Source organism: Plutella xylostella, chromosome 26 (genome assembly GCF_932276165.1).
Source record: "Plutella xylostella chromosome 26, ilPluXylo3.1, whole genome shotgun sequence".
Classification (NCBI taxonomy): Eukaryota; Metazoa; Arthropoda; class Insecta; order Lepidoptera; family Plutellidae; genus Plutella; species Plutella xylostella.
Window position 1 is genome coordinate 1,807,980 of NC_064006.1, and position 19,126 is coordinate 1,827,105.

Consider the following 19,126-nt stretch of genomic DNA (forward strand, 5'->3'; position numbering starts at 1 on the left):
GTACTAGTCAAATAAAGACGACCGAATGGCGTAGGGGTTAGGGACCCCGACTACTGAGCCGAAGGTCCTGGGTTCGATTCCCGGCTGGGGCACATATTTTTTTAAAACACAGATATTTGTTCTCGGGTCTTGGATGTGCCCGTAAAATGGCAATAGGCCCGCCCCCTATTACATTGGGACTAACATAAACACTGGTGAAAAGTGGGTGCAGCAATGCACTTCTGCCTACCCCGCAAGGGAGTACATTAGTACAAGGTGTGAGTGTTTTTTTTTTTCAAATAAAGTCTGGATAGTGCTCAGCTGTCACTTATGTCTTTTATCCCACAAATTAGCCATTATCCAGACACTGTGAATCAGGCCCTAAGATTAAAAAGAGTCTTGATATCAATACTATCAATAGCAATAGAATTACGTAAGTGTTGAGGACAGAAATGGACTGAGGCGGAAATGAAAAACACCAATTCGATCTACTTCCTCAACGAGAGGGTATATTGTTCACAAATCACACACACATATGGAAATCACAAAGGTTAAAGAAGAATTAAAACTATACACTATTGTCTGTATCACAGTTCGATTCACTTATTTATACGAGTGTCCATATCACAGTTTAATTCACTTATTTATACGAGTGTCCATGTCACAGTTTAATTCACTTTTCACTTGTCACTTTGTCACTTCCGAGAGAGGGGGCCGGGGAGCGGCAGTGCCGGCTCGACCCGGACCAACGACTTGTGAAGCGGCCGCGGCGAGGGCGCTGGCGGCAGCGGCGTGACGTCAGCGGCGGCGGCGGTGGAGGCAGCGGCGTGACGTCAGCGGCGGCGGCGGTGGAGGCAGCGGCGTGACGTCAGCGGCGGCGGCGGTGGAGGCAGCGGCGTGACGTCAGCGGCGGCGGCGGTGGAGGCAGCGGCGTGACGTCATCGGCGGCAGCGACGTGACGTCAGCGGCGGCGGCGGTGGAGGCAGCGACGTGACGTCGGCGGGTCCCGCGGGAGTCGCGGATTCCGCGGGGTCGCGGGAGTCGCAGATTCCGCGGGGTCGCGGAAGTCCCAGCAGCTGCGACGGGTGTCGCGGTGGAGGGCGCTGCAGCGGGCCGGATGGTTGCCCGGCTTTTCCTTGAGGCGTGTAAGGGGGGGTGGGTGCACTATGTATATGTCAGGTAGTTAGAGGTGAAAAGACGGGTGTACGTTAAGATGGTTTATTGAGAACTAAAATTACATGGCAACCAAATGCAGTGACAAACAATGTGCTAAATTAACAGAAAATGCATAATTTAAGATCATATTGGTCAGTAGGTCGCACATGCCTGCATTAATGCATGCATAAGAGTTGTACTTTGTACATTCTCCCATCTCCAGAATAGAATATAGTAACTAAATTTATAATGCAACAATTATAAAAAAAATAATTAAAAAAAAGTTAACTATAGAAGTAAAATAATTAAACTAATATGAAGTAGTAAGTACTAATTGCCAAATACAATCTGATTAAAATAATAACTTAAAAGGAAGTTAAAAAGTCTTTAAATGCAATAAAAACAAGAAACTTCTAAAAATATGTCCGTAAAGGTAAATCACTTAAAACTATCTAAATTATTGTTCTAAATGTCTCTATTATTAATTAGTCCAAATTGTTCATGTTTTGTCAAATTTTACTAGTCTTTTCATCATTGGTGACGTAGCTTGATCTACACTTAACACAGATTGACTCATAGCGCGACACTGATCCACATTAACACTTATTGCGTTGGGCCTCACTGCACTCATTTCAATGTCACGATTGTTTTGCTTTATTTGCCCTTTAATTTTACACATGTAACAACTAATCACTATAACTGCTACAACGCCGAAAGTCAGTACTCCGTAGATCATGATGTAGTGATGCAGATCATGCGATGAGACTGTAACTATTGCAGACTGCTCCTTCAACGTTTGAATGTCTTCGTTGATTTTGTCAAACTGTTTGTCGTGTATTTCCATTTGGAAATCCTGTGTCGGTATTGATGTGTTGATCACCTCGTTCAGAGGTGACATCTTCGGGACCTCAATTACAGAATTTTGCACTATCAATCTGCTATTTAATTCGTCATGTGCATAAATAGTGAAGTCATCGCCTTTGACAACGCAACCTTGATGTAATTTGATGAGTCCGTTGCCGAGTAAGCGTTTTGAAGTCATTGCTCCGGGGCAAATAATTCGTACTAAGCATTCTTTGCAGCACGCGTACAACCAAGTGTCACCGTCATGTAACTTGACCCATTTATCACTGCAATCAGCTGTTCGTTCCGTATTGCAGTACGTCACGCCTTTGTTTGTTTTTAAATTGATATTACATATTGAATTGGACACTTGCATATTATACTGTGGGTGATTAACCTTGCAAAAAATCTGTTGATCGTTTGGGATTAGACAACTCGAAATATCTTCTGCGTTCAGAGGGATGATTAATCCTTTCATTACATTAAATGCGACATACTCCGTAGCTGCATAAGTATTTAATACACTCTTTCCTTGATAATGTGGTAGAGTCACGACTCTATCAAGTTCATATTTGTCATGTGCCATCAGTGGGATTTTTATTTCCATAATAAGATAGTTCCTTGTCAATCGTACCTGTCCTCTCAGTAGTTTGTAAATATAAATAAAGTTATCCCTTACATCTGGTAAGGTTAAATCTGTAGGTACATGCTTTGATACGAAGCTAAGGTGCTCTTTTAACTGTTCTGGCGGTAAGAGGTGCACATCAACGTGACCTTGATACATATTTGTCAATGTATTTATTAAAAATTGTTGTATAGCTTTTAGGTTTGCAATAATGCGATCGGCTGTAGTACTCGCCGTTAACACGTAGTAGAGATGTTCGTAAAACACCTTTGATTCATTCATACGTAACTTGATATCCTCTATCTGTTTATAAATAAGTTTAAATTGTGTGTTCATTATCGCCTCGTTTCTTTTTATGATATTTTGCTGAGCTTCGAAAATAGTAGTTTGGTTTTTAATTAATTGTAATAGATGTTCATCGTTTTGACGGATCTTTCCGATATCTTCCTCATATTTATCTGCGAATCCTTGATCCAGAACCCCAAATAATACATTTGTGACCGAACCTACTGCATTGATTAGGCCTCTCTTTCGTCTTGTAATGTGATGAGATTGCAGAATGGAGTTGTAATACATTAACTCGTTCATATCGTGGTCTAATTGTCGGATAATTAATTCAGAGTGGGTGTCGTATTCTTGTTTGCGGGCGAAGTTTTTGATGTGCATTACGTAATTTTCTATGTCATTGATCCCTTGCCAATAGGTGCTCATATTATAGTATGTAACCAATTTCCAGTCATCTCTGATTAGTAGTAGTTCCGATATTTTGTCAAAGTATAGCATTTTGCTGGGTTGCAGTTCTGTGATTTGAAAGTAGGTAACATTTTCTTGCAATGTTGGTGTTATAATCATCATGAAAAACATAAATGCATAACAAAGTAAGCTTGCAACTGTTATTTTCTTTTTTGTACATCTCGTTCTTTGCTGTTTATTTTGCTGAGTAGTGTCATCTTCTTCCTCGGTGTCAGTGTCAGTGTCATTTGTCAGTAGTTTTGCCAACTTTGTGATAGGTCTTTTTAGGTATCCTCTTGCAGTTTTTAGCAAAACCACTCTTACGCGTTTGTCAGTTCCGGGAAAGGTTTCAACCACTCTCCCCATGCCCCACCTGCCAGCGGGCAGGTTCTCCTCTTTTATGCATACAATGTCATTTATCTGTAAGTCCTTTTGACTCGTCTTCCATTTGCTTCGTGATTGCAGCTGTGTAAGATATTCGTTCGACCATGTCTTCCAAAAGTCATTACTCATTTTCCTCACTAATTGCCACCTTTTCCTTATGTCAATTTGCTCAGTTTCCGGTTCCGCTACTGAGTGTATGGGTCCACCAATGAGAAAGTGCCCTGGTGTCAAGATGTCAAGTTCTGTGTCGGCCTCAGTCAACGTGCAAAGAGGTCTTGAGTTGAGACAAGCCTCTATTTGGCACAATAAAGTGGTAAACTCCTCGTACGTCAATTTTTGATTTCCGATGACTCGATACAAATGATACTTCATGCTTTTAACGGCAGCTTCCCAAAGGCCTCCTGCAGTTGGCCATGCGGGAGCATTGAAATGCCATGTCACGCCCATCTCGCTGACGTCTTTTAAAAATGTAGTGTCAATGCATTTTAAACAATCTTGGTATTGCTGTTTCAGGATCCTGTCTGCACCAATAAAGTTTGTTCCTTGATCGCTATAGCATGCCTCTGGTTTTCCTCTGCGGGCGCAAAAGCGTTTAAATGCAGCCAAGAATGAGGGTGTGTCAAGGTCGGTCACCATTTCGAGGTGTATTGCTTTTGTTGCTAGGCACACGAAGACTGCAATGTAACCCTTCAGTGTGCGTATTCCTCTGCCTTTGTTAGCCTTAACCTCTACGTGGCCTGTATAGTCAACGCCAGTATGGGTGAACGGCCTTGATATTGTCACGCGGGGTTTTGGCAGGTCTGCCATCAGCTGATTATTTTGTTGTGGGCTATATCGGCGGCACGTCACACAGCGATGAAGCTGACTCTTCACTGTTCTATGACCTGATAGTATCCAATACTTTCTGCGTAGGTATGTCAGTGTCAATCGGGGTCCGCCATGCAAAAGTACTTCGTGTGCTTGTTTGATAATCAGCTCTGTTAATCTGCTTTTGCTAGAAAGTATGATTGGTTTTTTCATGTCATCTGGCAATGCTGATTTCGTCAATCTTCCACCTAGCCGCAGTATTCCGTTTTCATCTAAAAACGGATTTAAACTTAGTAGGGGGCTTCTCCTGCTAACGTTTTGCTTAGTTTTCAGTCTGGTTATGTCATCTCCAAATTCATGTAATTGCACATTTCTAATGATCGTATGTAAAGCGTTCGTCAACTCAGCTGATGTGAGGTATGCCGGTTTGTTTGTCCTTGATATTTTGCTTCTTAGAATCCACGCTACGATTCGCGTAACATGACTCAACTTACTATGGCGATATAGTAGCTCGAGTACAATGTCAGACGGCTGCAGTTTTGCTGAATTGACTTGTTTATTTTTAGCTTCTATTTGTATGTTATTGTCAACAGCTGATGTTACGATCGGAGTTTGCAGTTGTAGTTCGGGGTTTTTTATCCATTGTGGACCTTCCCACCAGAGAGAATGATGCTGCAACTGAGCTGGTGTTAGACCTCTCGTTGCACAATCGACAGCATTTTCTTCCGACTTCACGTAGCGCCACGACGATGCAGGTATGGCGGATGTAACTTGTTTTACTCTATTCGCTACGAAACTTTTCCACTTTTTGGGGTCGCCTTGTAGCCATCCTAGGACGATCATTGAGTCGGTCCAGGCATGCACAGTGATGTTATGGCTATGGTAATCAATATTTTCTAATGCTTTTGTCATGAGCTGCGCCAAAAGAACAGTTGCACATAGTTCCAGGCGCGGTAACGTGATAGTTTTATTTAGTGGTGCAAGTTTTGATTTTGCTACTAGCAATCGGACTATTGTATCCCCATTGTCTGTCAGTGTTTTTATCCAAATCCCGGCCGCAAATACTTTTTGAGAAGCATCACAGAATCCGTGGATTTCAAAACTTTTTGTCAAATTCCCTACCCATCTTGGGATGTCGAATGCTTCAATTAAACACATGTCAGCTTGCAGTTTTCTCCAGTCCTTGGTTATTGATTCGGGTATGATGTCATCCCAACCCTCGACTGTTGTCCACACTGTTTGAAATAGCAATTTAGCCTTTATTGTGATTGGGGTTAGCCAGCCTAAGGGGTCGAATAACTTCGATATTTGCGAAAGAAGCATTCTTTTTGTCAGCGGTTTGTCATTGGTGTCATTATTTTTATTTTTGAATGTAAATTTGTCTGATTGGGGAATCCACTGTAAACCTAATGCTTTTGTTGTTTCCTTATCTTTGAATACAATCGGTTTATTTTTCTGATCTTTTGGTAGATGCTCTAGTAATGCTGGATGATTGCTGGACCATTTGCGTAAATTAAATCCTGCACTTTTTAACATGTTAATAAGTTGTTGTTGTTTTTCTAATGCAGTTGCAATGCAATGTGCTCCACTCATGACGTCATCCACGTAAACCTCTCGTTCAATCACCTGTGCTGCTAGCGGATACTTATGTGCCTCATCCTGTGCTAACTGCTTGAGCGTTCTTAAAGCAAGGTACGGCGCTGCCTTTTCTCCAAATGTCAAAGTACAAAGGTCATATTCTTGAATCGGCTCGTGTATGTCATTTCTCCATAATGTCTTTTGCAATGGTTGCATGTTTTCTGCTACTAATATCATCCTATACATTTTCTCGCAGTCGGCTGAAAACACATGTTCATACGTGCGCCATCTAATCAGTACAGCTTGTAAATCCTGATGTAATTTTGGGCCACATTCCATTAGGTCGTTAAGGCTGAGTCCCGATGATGTTTTTGAGGATGCATTGAACACTACTCTGAGTTTTGTAGTAGTAGAGTCGGGTTTTACTACCCCATGATGCGGCAAAAAACATTCGATGTCCGATTGGCTTGTGCTCTTTTTCATATGTTCCAAATCAATATATTCCTGCATAAATTTCTTGTAACTGTCAGATAATTCGGTGTCATTACTAAGCTTCTTTTCCAGGCGATGGAACTGGGCCAGTGCTTTTCCCTTTGATTCTCCTAACTTTTCTTTGTAATCGGCCACCATGGGTAGCTGTACTTCATACTGTCCATTCTGTAAACGTCTGGTAGTGCTGACGTAAAGGTCCTCACAGTATTGCTCTTGAGATGTCATATTTTTGGCTTCAGTAATTTCCTCCATTTCCCAATATTTTTTGATGTCATCTGTATTATTTGTAATGACGTGGCAGTTGTAAGTTCTGCCCGTACCGCTTCCTCCTGACAAAATCCATCCTAATTTTGTCTGCTGTGCACAAGGTTGTAAATCTGTGCCTGTCAGCAATCCTCCCATTATGATTTGAGAATGCACACTAGCGTCTAGCAAAATGTCAATTGATCGTGAAATATTGTAATCTGGGTCAGCAAGTGTCAGATGTTCGATATGCGACCAATTCTTCTTCTCAAAAGTTACGTTAGGCAAGTTGCTTACTACGCGCGACATGACTAATGCATCTGTTTCAAATGTAAAGTCGTTGTGTCGGGACATGCATGTAAGGTTTACTTTTCCTCGGCTTTTGTTTGTCACGGAACCCACTCCTGCTATGCACGCGTTGTATTGAGTCCTTTGCAATCCTAATTTTTGGGCCGCCGACTCGGTAATCAGAGTAACTTGAGAGCCGGGGTCAATAAATGCTCGAAGTGTCATGTAGGTACCATCCGTGGCCTTCACTTTTAACAGGGCTGTTGCTAACATGATTTCGTCATCGCTTCCTATAGCATAATGTACGTTACGTTTTTGATGGTTTCCCGGTGTAAATGGTGTTGATGTTGGTGACATTTTAGTTGCAGTGGATGTCGTTGGTTTCATAGAAAAGGCCTTGTGCAGCAACGTATTATGTGCAGCGTTGCATTCGCGACATCGTTTTTCTGACTTGCAATAATTTTTAGAGTGATAATACAAGCAGTTTTTACATATGTTAAATTGGGCCATATGTTTTAATTGAACATCAGGTGACACACTTAAGAATTTGGTGCATTTGAATAAATCGTGGTCTTGGCGACAAAAGGAACATGATGACTTTTGTTCTTGAATATGCATTGCGTTATTGTACGATGGCTTGGAAAAATTGGTTCTGTATTCCCGATGGTAATTTTGTTGGTTGTCATTAAATGGTTTATGCAGTGTCATGTTGTCAGGTTTTTTCTTTGTCACGGGCTCCAGGGCGGTAAATTTTCCCTCTAGGAAATCCATAAACTCCTGAAGTTTCGCTAACTGACGCGGCGATTTTCTGTACTCCATGTAGTCGGTGTAAGTTTGCGTATCTAACTTTTCACACAAAATGTGCACTAATATCGGATCCCAATTCATAGTATCTACGCCTAGGTTATTAATGGCATGTATTACTTCCATAGAGGTGTCAAATAGCTTTTTGATTTCGAATGCAGATTGGGTTTTTACATTAGGCTGTCTCAGAAATAATTGTATTTGTTTGGTGAAAAGAAGTTGCAAATTATTGTAACGATGTGTCAGCAGATCCCAGCAGGCGTCATAATTCTCGGCACTAATGTGTAGATGCTGTACGATACGCTCCGCTTCTCCCTTCAGTTTGCACTTTAATATTTGCATTTTGTGGGACTTGCTCATGTTAGGGTTCTTATGTATTGATTCTGAGAACAAGTCCATAAATGTAGGCCACTGAGAATAATTCCCACTGAAAATAGGTATGTACTCCCTGGGAAATTGTTGGTGGAGCACAGCCTTGAGGGCGGTCTTGACGGAGCGGACCAGTCGCTCCCAGGCTCCACCCTGGTTCGGGGCGCCCGGGGGAATGAAGCGCCACTCTGTCCGGTGGCGCAGGGCTTCATCTTGGAAGGCCGGCTCCCAGTCGGCGTAGGCGGCCCGCAGCTCGGCGTCGGCACCTCGGAAATTGGTGCCGTTGTCGCTGTATATGGTCTTCGGCCATCCGCGTCGTGCTGCCATCCGGCGCAGGGCCATGATGGCGGAGTCCGCCGAAAGGCTGGCCACCAGTTCCAGATGGACGGCGCGGGTGGTGAGGCAGGTGAAGAGGGCTCCCCACCTCTTCTCGTGTCGTCGGCCGACGGTGACAACCATGGGGCCGAAATAGTCCACCCCACAGTTTGAAAAAGGCCGCGTGAAGGGGTCCAGCCTGGCACGCGGCAGGTCTCCGATTGGTGGGGTTCTGGGCATGGAGCGCGTCACCATGCAGCGGGCGCAGCTCCGGGCGACTCTCTTGACCGTCGGCCTCAGATGTAGGATGTGATATTTCTGCCGCAGGTTGTTCACCACCCGCTCGTTGTTAGCGTGCTGGGCGGCCTCGTGCTCTCGCTGCACGAGGAGGGTGGTGAAAAGGTGGCGGCCGTCTAGGATGATGGGCCGCTTGGCGGCAGGGGGTGCGGTTGCCGCGGAGATGCGGCCGTCCAGCCGCAGCACACCATCCTCCAGGATTGGGCTCAGGTGAAACAGGCGGCTCGAGGGGGAAATTGGACTCCCGTGGCGCAGGCACTCTATTTCCGTGGCGAAGCTCTCCGCCTGCACCTGCTGCACCCACAGCCGCTCGGCCCTCTCGACGTGGCGCAGCTCCACTTGCTGGGCCCGCTTGCGACATCGGTCTAGGAATGCGAGCACAACAGCAGTGGCCCGCACCAGAGTCTCGTACCGCGATATGCGGGAAATGTCGGGAAGGTATGGGGAAATGGGAACGGCATGACTGGCGTAGGTCTCCGCGCTCTCTTCTGATGGTTGGATGGGGGCCGGCCACTCCGAGTCCGGTCCCCGGAGGAAGTCCGGGCCGACGAACCACCGGTTGGTGCTCGTGCCCGGGGAAAAATTGGGGCGGGTCGCGTCGTCGGCGACATTCATCGCCGTGGGTACCCACCTCCAGGCCTCTGCGTCCGTGTACTCGGCGATCTCTCCGAGTCGGTGCGCCACGAAAGGGGAGTAGCGACGGGCGTCCTTTGCTATCCACTGGAGCACCGTCCTGGAGTCGGTCCAGTAGTGGACGGACTCTGGCTTCCAGCGGTGCTCCCTCTGCACCATGTCTGCGAGGCGGGTCCCAATCACCGCCGCTTGTAGCTCCAGCCGTGGGATGCTGAGCGCCTTTATGGGCGCCACCTTTGACTTGGCGGCGGCGAGAGTTACGGCGATGCTGCCATCGGGGTGTTCCACGCGCCAGTACGCGGCAGCGGCGTAAGCCACCTCACTGGCGTCGCAAAAAACGTGCAGCTGCCGGTGACCCTGTGTCGGGTCGTAGCATCTAGTAATCTGTAACGAATCTAGTTCGTCCAGGGCACGGAGCCACCGCCCGAATGTGGCAGCCTCCTCCTCCGGAAGCGGCTCGTCCCAGTCGAGTCGCATGCGCCACAGATCTTGCAGCAATATCTTAGCTGTTATTGAAAAATGGCTGAGTAGGCCCAAGGGATCGAAGATGGACATAACTGCGCTCAGCGCCTCCCTCTTCGTAGGGGCGCGAGTCTGGGCTCGTACTTCAGTGGGCACCCTGCACATGCTCGTGGAAAACGCGAGTTGGTCCCGGGCTGCGTCCCACAGCAGTCCCAGGATCTTGGAATCGCAGCTACTACCGACAGGCAGCATAGCGGGTTGGCGTGCGTGGAGCTCCTCTGGCACGTCCCTCAGCACCGCAGGGTCGCTGCTACTCCAGCTTCTCAAGCTAAAGCCCGCTTGAGCGTGTACGTGCCTCAACTGGTCCACTACTTCTCTTGCTTCTTCGGGGGAATTAAAACTGTCTACAAAGTCGTCCATGTAGTGACTCTGAGTTACGGCCCGGTGTGCCAACGGGTGGCTGGCCGCAAAGTCTTCTGCATTCCTGTTGCGCACGCTGTGGGCCAGGAACGGGGAACTGGTAGCACCGAAAAGCATTGATTACACTGACATAGTGGGCACTGGCGTCGCGACGTTTACTTTCACTCACAAGCACTGGAATATGGTCGCGGCGCACATAGTGGGCACTGGCGTCGCGACGTTCACTTTCACTCACTGTTACATTAACATTCACTGTGTCACTCACTTCAGCGTCGCGACGCGAATAGTTAGCATCACGACGTTCACTAACATTAACTGTTGTCTGGTTCACCCAGTCGTCCAAGGCCTCTGCGGCACAAACACTGTTCGCACCGCGGACACTGCCTTGGCTGCTCAGTTCTTCCATGTCGAGCGCGAGGCGGCGCTGAACTTGCGCTTCTTGCAGTTCGATTTCTTTACGTTCGATCTGAAGCTTAGCTCGCGCCAGCTGGGTGAGCTGCTCATCTGCAGCGATCTGGGCCAGGCGCATGCGTGAGGACACGTCGGAATGGGCGACGGAGGTCCCTCGCGGCCCCGTCTCGCGACCGGCTACCATAGGGCGGTAGAGCGGTGCGTCAGACGGCCCGGCGAGGGGGAATGAAACCGCGGGTGCGGCCGTGGATGGAGTAGCCGTGGAGGATACGGCTGGCAGGAACGATGGCGCGGAAAGCGCCACCGTGGATGGGGCGACAGAGTCCGTGGTGATGGAAGGTGAAGCTGGCGGCTCGTCGAACACCCGAGTTGGAGGGATCGGACGATCACCGTTCTGCGAGCGTGTCACCACCATTTTTAAACTTCACTGCACTTCACGAAACTTCACTGACACTTCACTGACTCTATCCGGCTCGAAGGACCAAACTGTTGAGGACAGAAATGGACTGAGGCGGAAATGAAAAACACCAATTCGATCTACTTCCTCAACGAGAGGGTATATTGTTCACAAATCACACACACATATGGAAATCACAAAGGTTAAAGAAGAATTAAAACTATACACTATTGTCTGTATCACAGTTCGATTCACTTATTTATACGAGTGTCCATATCACAGTTTAATTCACTTATTTATACGAGTGTCCATGTCACAGTTTAATTCACTTTTCACTTGTCACTTTGTCACTTCCGAGAGAGGGGGCCGGGGAGCGGCAGTGCCGGCTCGACCCGGACCAACGACTTGTGAAGCGGCCGCGGCGAGGGCGCTGGCGGCAGCGGCGTGACGTCAGCGGCGGCGGCGGTGGAGGCAGCGGCGTGACGTCAGCGGCGGCGGCGGTGGAGGCAGCGGCGTGACGTCAGCGGCGGCGGCGGTGGAGGCAGCGGCGTGACGTCAGCGGCGGCGGCGGCGGAGGCAGCGGTGTGACGTCAGCGGCGGCGGCGGTGGAGGCAGCGGCGTGACGTCAGCGGCGGCGGCGGTGGAGGCAGCGGCGTGACGTCAGCGGCGGCGGCGGTGGAGGCAGCGGCGTGACGTCATCGGCGGCGGCGGTGGCGGCAGCGACGTGACGTCAGCGGCGGCGGCGGTGGAGGCAGCGACGTGACGTCGGCGGGTCCCGCGGGAGTCGCGGATTCCGCGGGGTCGCGGGAGTCGCAGATTCCGCGGGGTCGCGGAAGTCCCAGCAGCTGCGACGGGTGTCGCGGTGGAGGGCGCTGCAGCGGGCCGGATGGTTGCCCGGCTTTTCCTTGAGGCGGCTTCAGGTGGCTTCAGGTGGCTTCAGGCGGCTTCAGGTGGCTTCAGGCTTCTTGAGGCTTCTTCTTGTAGAGGTGTTCCGGTGGCTGCTGAGCTGCGACTGATTTTTCCAGCCAAAATGGCCTCCCTTTATACTTGGCCGAGCGCTTGAGACAATGGGCGCTCGCTATTGTTTCAACGAGCGCCGCGCTCGGCCAATCAGAGCATCGCACGGGTGGGAAAGAGAAAGGAAGTGTGCGTGCGAGGGGGACGGATTCTTCGCTGTCCGCAACAGTAAGTATGTTATATGTTATCCGTAAAACAAGTAGTTGTTTACAATAATTTTAGCATGCAAAAAAATCCGCTTTTTTTGACACCAATAACATTAAGACAAAATGACCAAATGATGATGATGATGAAGCTGGCGGGAAAATCTTTAAAATAAAAACACAGTATCTACCTACCTCCAATAGAGAACATTAAAATTCGGTTAAGAATGAAGTTAACAATTACCTACCTACAGAATACTGAAGTACATATCTACAGAATAGCCCCCTAAGTTACCCCCTTTCAACTTATTTATTATTTTTATATAACAATAAAAAAAAATTTAGAGAATTAAACTAGACTAGCATACAAGGGCGGACTTATCGCCTCAACGCGATCTCTTCCAGTCAACCCTGGAGGTAAGTGGCTAAACTCTTAATAACTAAATTTATTGTTGTATACAAAAGTACGTAACAAAACCTATTTTCTAATATTTACACATAAAGTAGGTACATATTTTAGAATTATATATACATATCTATAATAAATATATATTTACACAATTAATAATAATAAAATGCTTGTAGCATTAAGTCCACCCTTTATACACGTATTTTTATATTTGTGCAATAAAGGATTAAATAAAATAAATAAATAATAAATATATATTATAAATAAATATACAAAAATAAATAAATACTAACTACCTATAAATTTCTACCAACCTAAGGTCGTGAAATAATATCTTTTCAAATTATTTTTTTCAGCTTAGTACACCCTTTTTGCAAAACCCTGTTTAATACCTAAGTACATATTACGTTCTCGTGTCCCAACTCTTTAGACATCTACACCTAATGACTTGATTACGGAAGTCGCGATCAAACACTTTAACTGCAGTTAGGGGATTATCAGACTGATAGGCACGACAAGGTCTCCGTTGATAGTACTGTACAGTTCACGTAAGATGACCACGGAAATTCTTTGGGTCCCCTTCCGAGAGTTACCTGAGGGTTTCGCGAAAAGTAGATTGATAGATAGAATATTAAAGTAAAATTCTATAGAATACTTACTTTAAGTCAACTTGCGAAAATAAGTACCTTCAGTAAAACTATAAAGTCCTGAAAACGGAAGTGGATTCTAACTAATTGTTACAGACCGTATTAAGTATATTTATAAGCGGACAAATGCGTTAGAAAGCCATACCCAAACGGTATTTTATTTTCAAATTAAATAACTGATAATGATAAAAACGTCTTTAAATGTAAGTAAATAACTGATAATGATAAAAAGTCTTAGCAAAATGGCACTCTTTATTATCATTGCAGTTGGACTGTACCTAAGGAAATAGGCTGAAGGCTAGGGTGCCGCCATTAAAACGACAGCAAAAAATGGTTTCGTACAGAAATTCGACAACTCGCTCTGCTCTGTCACATACGAGTAGAATTTGTGTAAACCTTAAATTATTTCTTACATTTTAGTGGTTTATAAAAGTCGGTTTTTTATGAATTGTTCTACACCCTCTTCTGAGATCATTTTTACTATTTACAACAGTTCTACAGTTTAATTTAAATCAATTTAATTTTCATTCGATGTAAACAAAGAAGACGTTACAAAAAGTGCGGAATGATGATGCAATGTTTAGAAAGCAATAGACTTATTACTATTTCGCATGAAAGAAAGAGAGAGCAGCAATTCAAAATGGCTACCTGGTAACTAATCATGTATAGTTTCAAGTGCAAGTAACCCTCCTGTTAATCTGAATTAGGGCGTGCAAAACCGGAAGGTTTTCAAAACCGGTTTTGAATTTTCGGTTTTCAGCCTCAAAACCGGGTAACCGGTTTTTCACCGGTTTTGATATTACTTAAATATTTTTTGTCATACAGTACTAATTAAACAAGGAACCCATATTCTTAGATAGAGATATCCACAAAACATACGAATAAAACATTTTTTATGATATACTTACCTATTTTTAATCAACCATATGAAAAATTAATAATTTAGTGAACAGGAAAAAAAGTTAAATAAGAATTATCATAGTACATACTTACTGTTATCACATCTAAAAAAAGTTTGTGGCACCTTAATGGTGTTTTTATATCGTTCTGTTATCATCAATAATTGTATATTTTAAACATACAGGCAGATTTTGAAAAAAAAAACATTTATCGTCTGATTCTTACGACCACTCTATAGTAGCAGTAAGATGTTTTTTTGATGTATTACAGATTTGTTCATATCAACGCAACGAAAGAAAGCCTAACTCATTGATGGACACGACTGCATTTGATTTGACGTCCTCAACACTTCATGAAAAAAGTCCATAACGTCGAATGCAGTCCCCGCACTTGGCCTAATTATATTTTCAACAACGGTCAATGCAGTCCTGTTTTACCTAGAGTTTGTATGAAGACCACCTTGTTGTGCTTTATTGGGCCAGATTTCAACGTTATAATTATGTGCACCCGAGTACCTTTTTTTCACACAGCAATAAGTTTTCATACAGCAAAAAATGTGAACTCACACGCACACATCGGTCACTGACGTCGTGTTTGCTTTACTGCGCCTAGGCAGAGTGCCGGCATGTGCACCAGAAAATCGTCACTCAATTTCCATACAATATTTTAGTGCTTTTTTATGAGTTTCACCATTTATCTAGTGTCCATCAGTGTGCCAACCGATATACAAATTCTTTTATTTTTAGAGTTTATGGGTTCAACTTCTAATGTATGTAAAAAGTATATAAAAATACGATCAAAATCGGTGAAAACCCGGTTTTCGGTTTCCGGTTTTGAACTCTCAAAACCGGTTATGAAAAACCGTGATATATTGTCCGGTTAACCGGTTTTCCGGTTAACCGGTTAACCGGTTTTGCACGCCCTAATCTGAATATATTGGCCTTTAGGTATCCCCCTTCCCAATTTAGTAATTTGCATAAACCCTGTATAATCACGTCTGACCGCCCACGCCGAGACCGCTGACGAACACGACCCGAAACAATCCTATTTTAATGTTATTGTAATTGGGAATGGCATATCAAAGGTTTTAGCTACCTACCTACCCACGATGCTGAAAAGGCAGTGACTAAGCTATTTTTTATCGAAACTTAGTTAAGTGGGTGTATGTTTCCTTGTCGAACGCGGAAAAAAATACTTACTTGATCCAGGTGCAGGTATTTAAAACCCCACAGAGAATAGAATAAATAGAATGCCATAGAATATTTGAAATATTAAGCCTTATGAAATAAATAAACACGTAAAATATTGGCCATCTATCGTCTAACTGCCAGTTTCAATAACTCTGTCTATCGATAGCTGACAGTAACTTTCATAAGATTTTGACAGAATGCAACTTTATATTCTAAATTCTAAAATAAATAAACTGAACATTTTGGTTGCGACGATACTACGTAACATCTAAGGTTAGCTCCGTCTTTCAGCTAATTGGTTTAAGTAAAAAGGTCCTTAATCCAATACCATTAAGAAAATGCTCATGCTAACGATATACCATTACTCTGGGTCTTTGACTGATCTCAACATAGTTTAACAACAATATAGGTACTTACAAATACAGGATCCTAACTAATATTATTATATTGTGCTTGTGTACAAATACAAATCCTAATCCTAACTAATATTATAAATGCGAAAGTAACTGTGTCTGTCTGTCTGTCTGTCTGTCTGTCTGTCTGTCTGTCTGTCTGTCTGTTACTCTTTCACGCCAAAACTACTGAACGGATTTGAATGAAATTTGGTATGCATACGGTCTAGACCCTGGGAAAGAACATAGGCTACTTTTTATCCCGGAATTCCCACGGTAAATAATAAGTATTCTAACTTTATATACTACCAATCCCGCGCGCTTCGCTTCGCCTTAAAAAGTTTTCCCGTGGGAATTCCGGGATAAAAAGTAGCCTATGTTATCTCCCAGGGTCTAGATGGTATGTATATGTCGCAGTAAGATAGTTATAGCCGTAATATAGTTATATCCCTAGGGATATGATTATATAGCGGAACATAGTTATACAAAGGCGATTCATTACTATCTCACTAGGAATATAGTTAGGTATAAAACGGACCAAGTTTAGTGATATAGTTATATTACTAGATTAAGTTCAGTGTTATAAATATATTACTTGATTAAACTTAGTGAAATAGAAATCTACCACATAGAATTAAATAAAACAATAGTATATTGGTTTCATATTTTTAAAAAATCTACTTTGTGTTTCTGCAATTAGATACTTTGTGTCATTAACACGTATTAAAGTAATTTAAATTATAATTAAAACAATCATGGACGACCGAATGGCGTAGTGGTTAGTGACCCTGACTACTGAGCCGAAGGTCCCGGGTTCGATTCCCGGCTGGGGCAGATATTTGTTTAAACACAGATATTTGTTCTCGGGTCTTGGATGTGCCCGTAAAATGGCAATAGACCCGCCCCCTATTACATTGGGACTAACATAACACTCTGGCGAAAAGTGGGTGCAGCAATGCACCTCTGCCTACCCCGCAAGGGAGTACATTAGTACAAGGCGTGAGTGTGTGTGTGATAAAACAATCATATTTTTTTGGAATTTAAGCATTAACAATAAAATCAAACTTAATCAACAGTTTTGAGATATTTTTATCTCTTATCAATTATCAATTAAGGTGAGATCATGGTTTCATTAAAAATATTTTAAAATTTTTGTTCGGACAAGTAGAGGAATAGTGACATCTACTCGTAGAATAACATAGCACTGGATGCTTCTTACAGGCACACCTTTTAGTAGAACACCTATTCGTTTTATTACAGGAACATTTTCAACAACCTTGGCATCAAAGCCAAAATGTTTTATTCTTATTCATTAAAAAATGTACATTATTTATGTAGGTATAGGTATCCTGCAGTTACAATACTTTGTGACATGAACAAGTATTAAAGTAATTGAAATTATAATTAAAACAATCATATTTTTTGGAATTTAAGGCATTAACAATAAGTACAATTAAATCTAATCAAACGAATAATTTTAAACTAACCAATAGTTTTGATTTGAGATATCTTTATTTCTTACCAAGTATGGTCAGATCTTGGTTTCACTGAAATAGCTATTTCACTAAACTTAATCTAGTAATATAACTTTATCACTAAACTTGGTCCGTTTTATGACTATATTCCTAGTAAGATAAAGTTTAGATAGTAATGAATCGCTTTCGTATAACTATGTTCCGGTATATAATCTAATTAGGTACCTAGGGATATAACTATACAATGTGTTGTTTTTCGGACCCGACAAACTTTAAGGGTAGATTCTACGAGTAATTTCATCGAGAAAAAACCCCCATATGTGGGGTCAAATCTCAATATTCTAGAAATGGCGGCCATTTTAAAGTTTAAAATAATTAGTTTTTTCTTCTTCTTCATAAAAAGCATATCTCGAGATTTAAACGCCCTAAGGACATGAAATAAAATGCTTTTATCCGCAAAAAGTCATCTCTATCCAATAAAAATATCCAAATTTGCTAAAAAGTTACATAAAATAAGTTAAACGCACCTAATCTAGTTTTTTTGACAACAAAAAACAGCAAACATTTTCATTTTACTTGAATCACTTTGAAAATAGCCCCCACTTTGATGGTATTTTTATGTATTCTTTTCAAAGTATTTGAGTTAAGCTAAACAATAATACCAAAACCGTATCTCTGCGTCGAGGCAGTCAAGAATTATTGAATGTTCAAATAAACCATAGAGGTATCTTGCGACTTCCAACTTGTAATGTGGCAATAACTTGTAAATGGATGGTCCCCCGTGGCTAACATTATGTAATGCCCCGGATACGAATTTATACGAAACAGGAAGTTGAAAAATACAGGGTGGTGCAAAAAGGGTACTTATACTAAGCCGAAACTTACATGTGCAGCATGGTCTGCATGGTATATCTAAGCCAGAAACTGAAATCAGAATTTGAAAATTCGCGAAAAAAAAACATTCTGCATTGAAAAAGAATAATGTGACCAACAAAGTTTCTATGGAAAACTTTTTTTTTTCGCGAATTTTGAAATTAAGTATGATGTAAGTTTCGGCTTCGTATACCCTTTTTGCAACACCCTGTATATACCACCTACTAGAGTCCGACAGCGCTAAATTTGTAACTAACATAAATAAGTGGGAAAACCAAAGAAAGCTTATTAGGACATTATTAAAACAGGCTTATTAAAACTATTATTCCTTGTATGGACACCATTTAGTATTTGTTCTTCATTAATTTAGGGATACGAGTTAAAGAAAAAAATAAACTCTTATCTTTTACTTTGTTCACTCTACATATTATTATGATTCGCACTTAATCAATATCAAAACTCTGTCTGTTTTTTTTTCTGCACGGTTAAAAATGCATACAATTTTAAAATAAATGCATAGTTAGATAGATTAAATATACCTACACTCACGGGCAATGAAAAAGTTCCATTGAGAAAATCACCAAATTACTCCCAAACTGAAAAAACATACTTAATTACGCCTTCTGCAATATTTAAGTACCTGCATTTAACGGCGCATCAGAATATTGCCAACAATAAACGTAAATATTTGGTTCAAATTTCGTATTAAATGTTTTAAAAAAATTTGCGCCATTTGGTGCATTTTCTAAGTGGAACTGTTTCTTTGCCTGTGAGTGTACCTACTTACGTTCTTATAAAACGCATGTGCGACCTTTATATCTATATTTGTCGCCGGCAAGATTAATT

At 42.9% G+C, this 19,126-nt stretch overlaps 2 protein-coding genes across 2 annotated transcripts in view; one reads left to right on the plus strand and one right to left on the minus strand.

Moving 5' to 3' along the window:
* The window catches only part of LOC105393051 (cGMP-specific 3',5'-cyclic phosphodiesterase), a 92,332-nt gene that overhangs the window by 9,143 nt on the left and 64,063 nt on the right, over positions 1 to 19,126 (plus strand). The gene's annotated exons all lie outside the window — the stretch shown is intronic.
* Positions 5,733 to 11,252, minus strand: LOC119691998. Its single transcript, XM_048630463.1, has 3 exons — positions 10,600 to 11,252; positions 8,376 to 10,523; positions 5,733 to 5,760 (listed from the first exon to the last, which is right to left on the minus strand). Exons 1-3 carry the CDS (start codon positions 11,250 to 11,252, stop codon positions 5,733 to 5,735), a joined length of 2,829 nt encoding a protein of 942 aa, XP_048486420.1.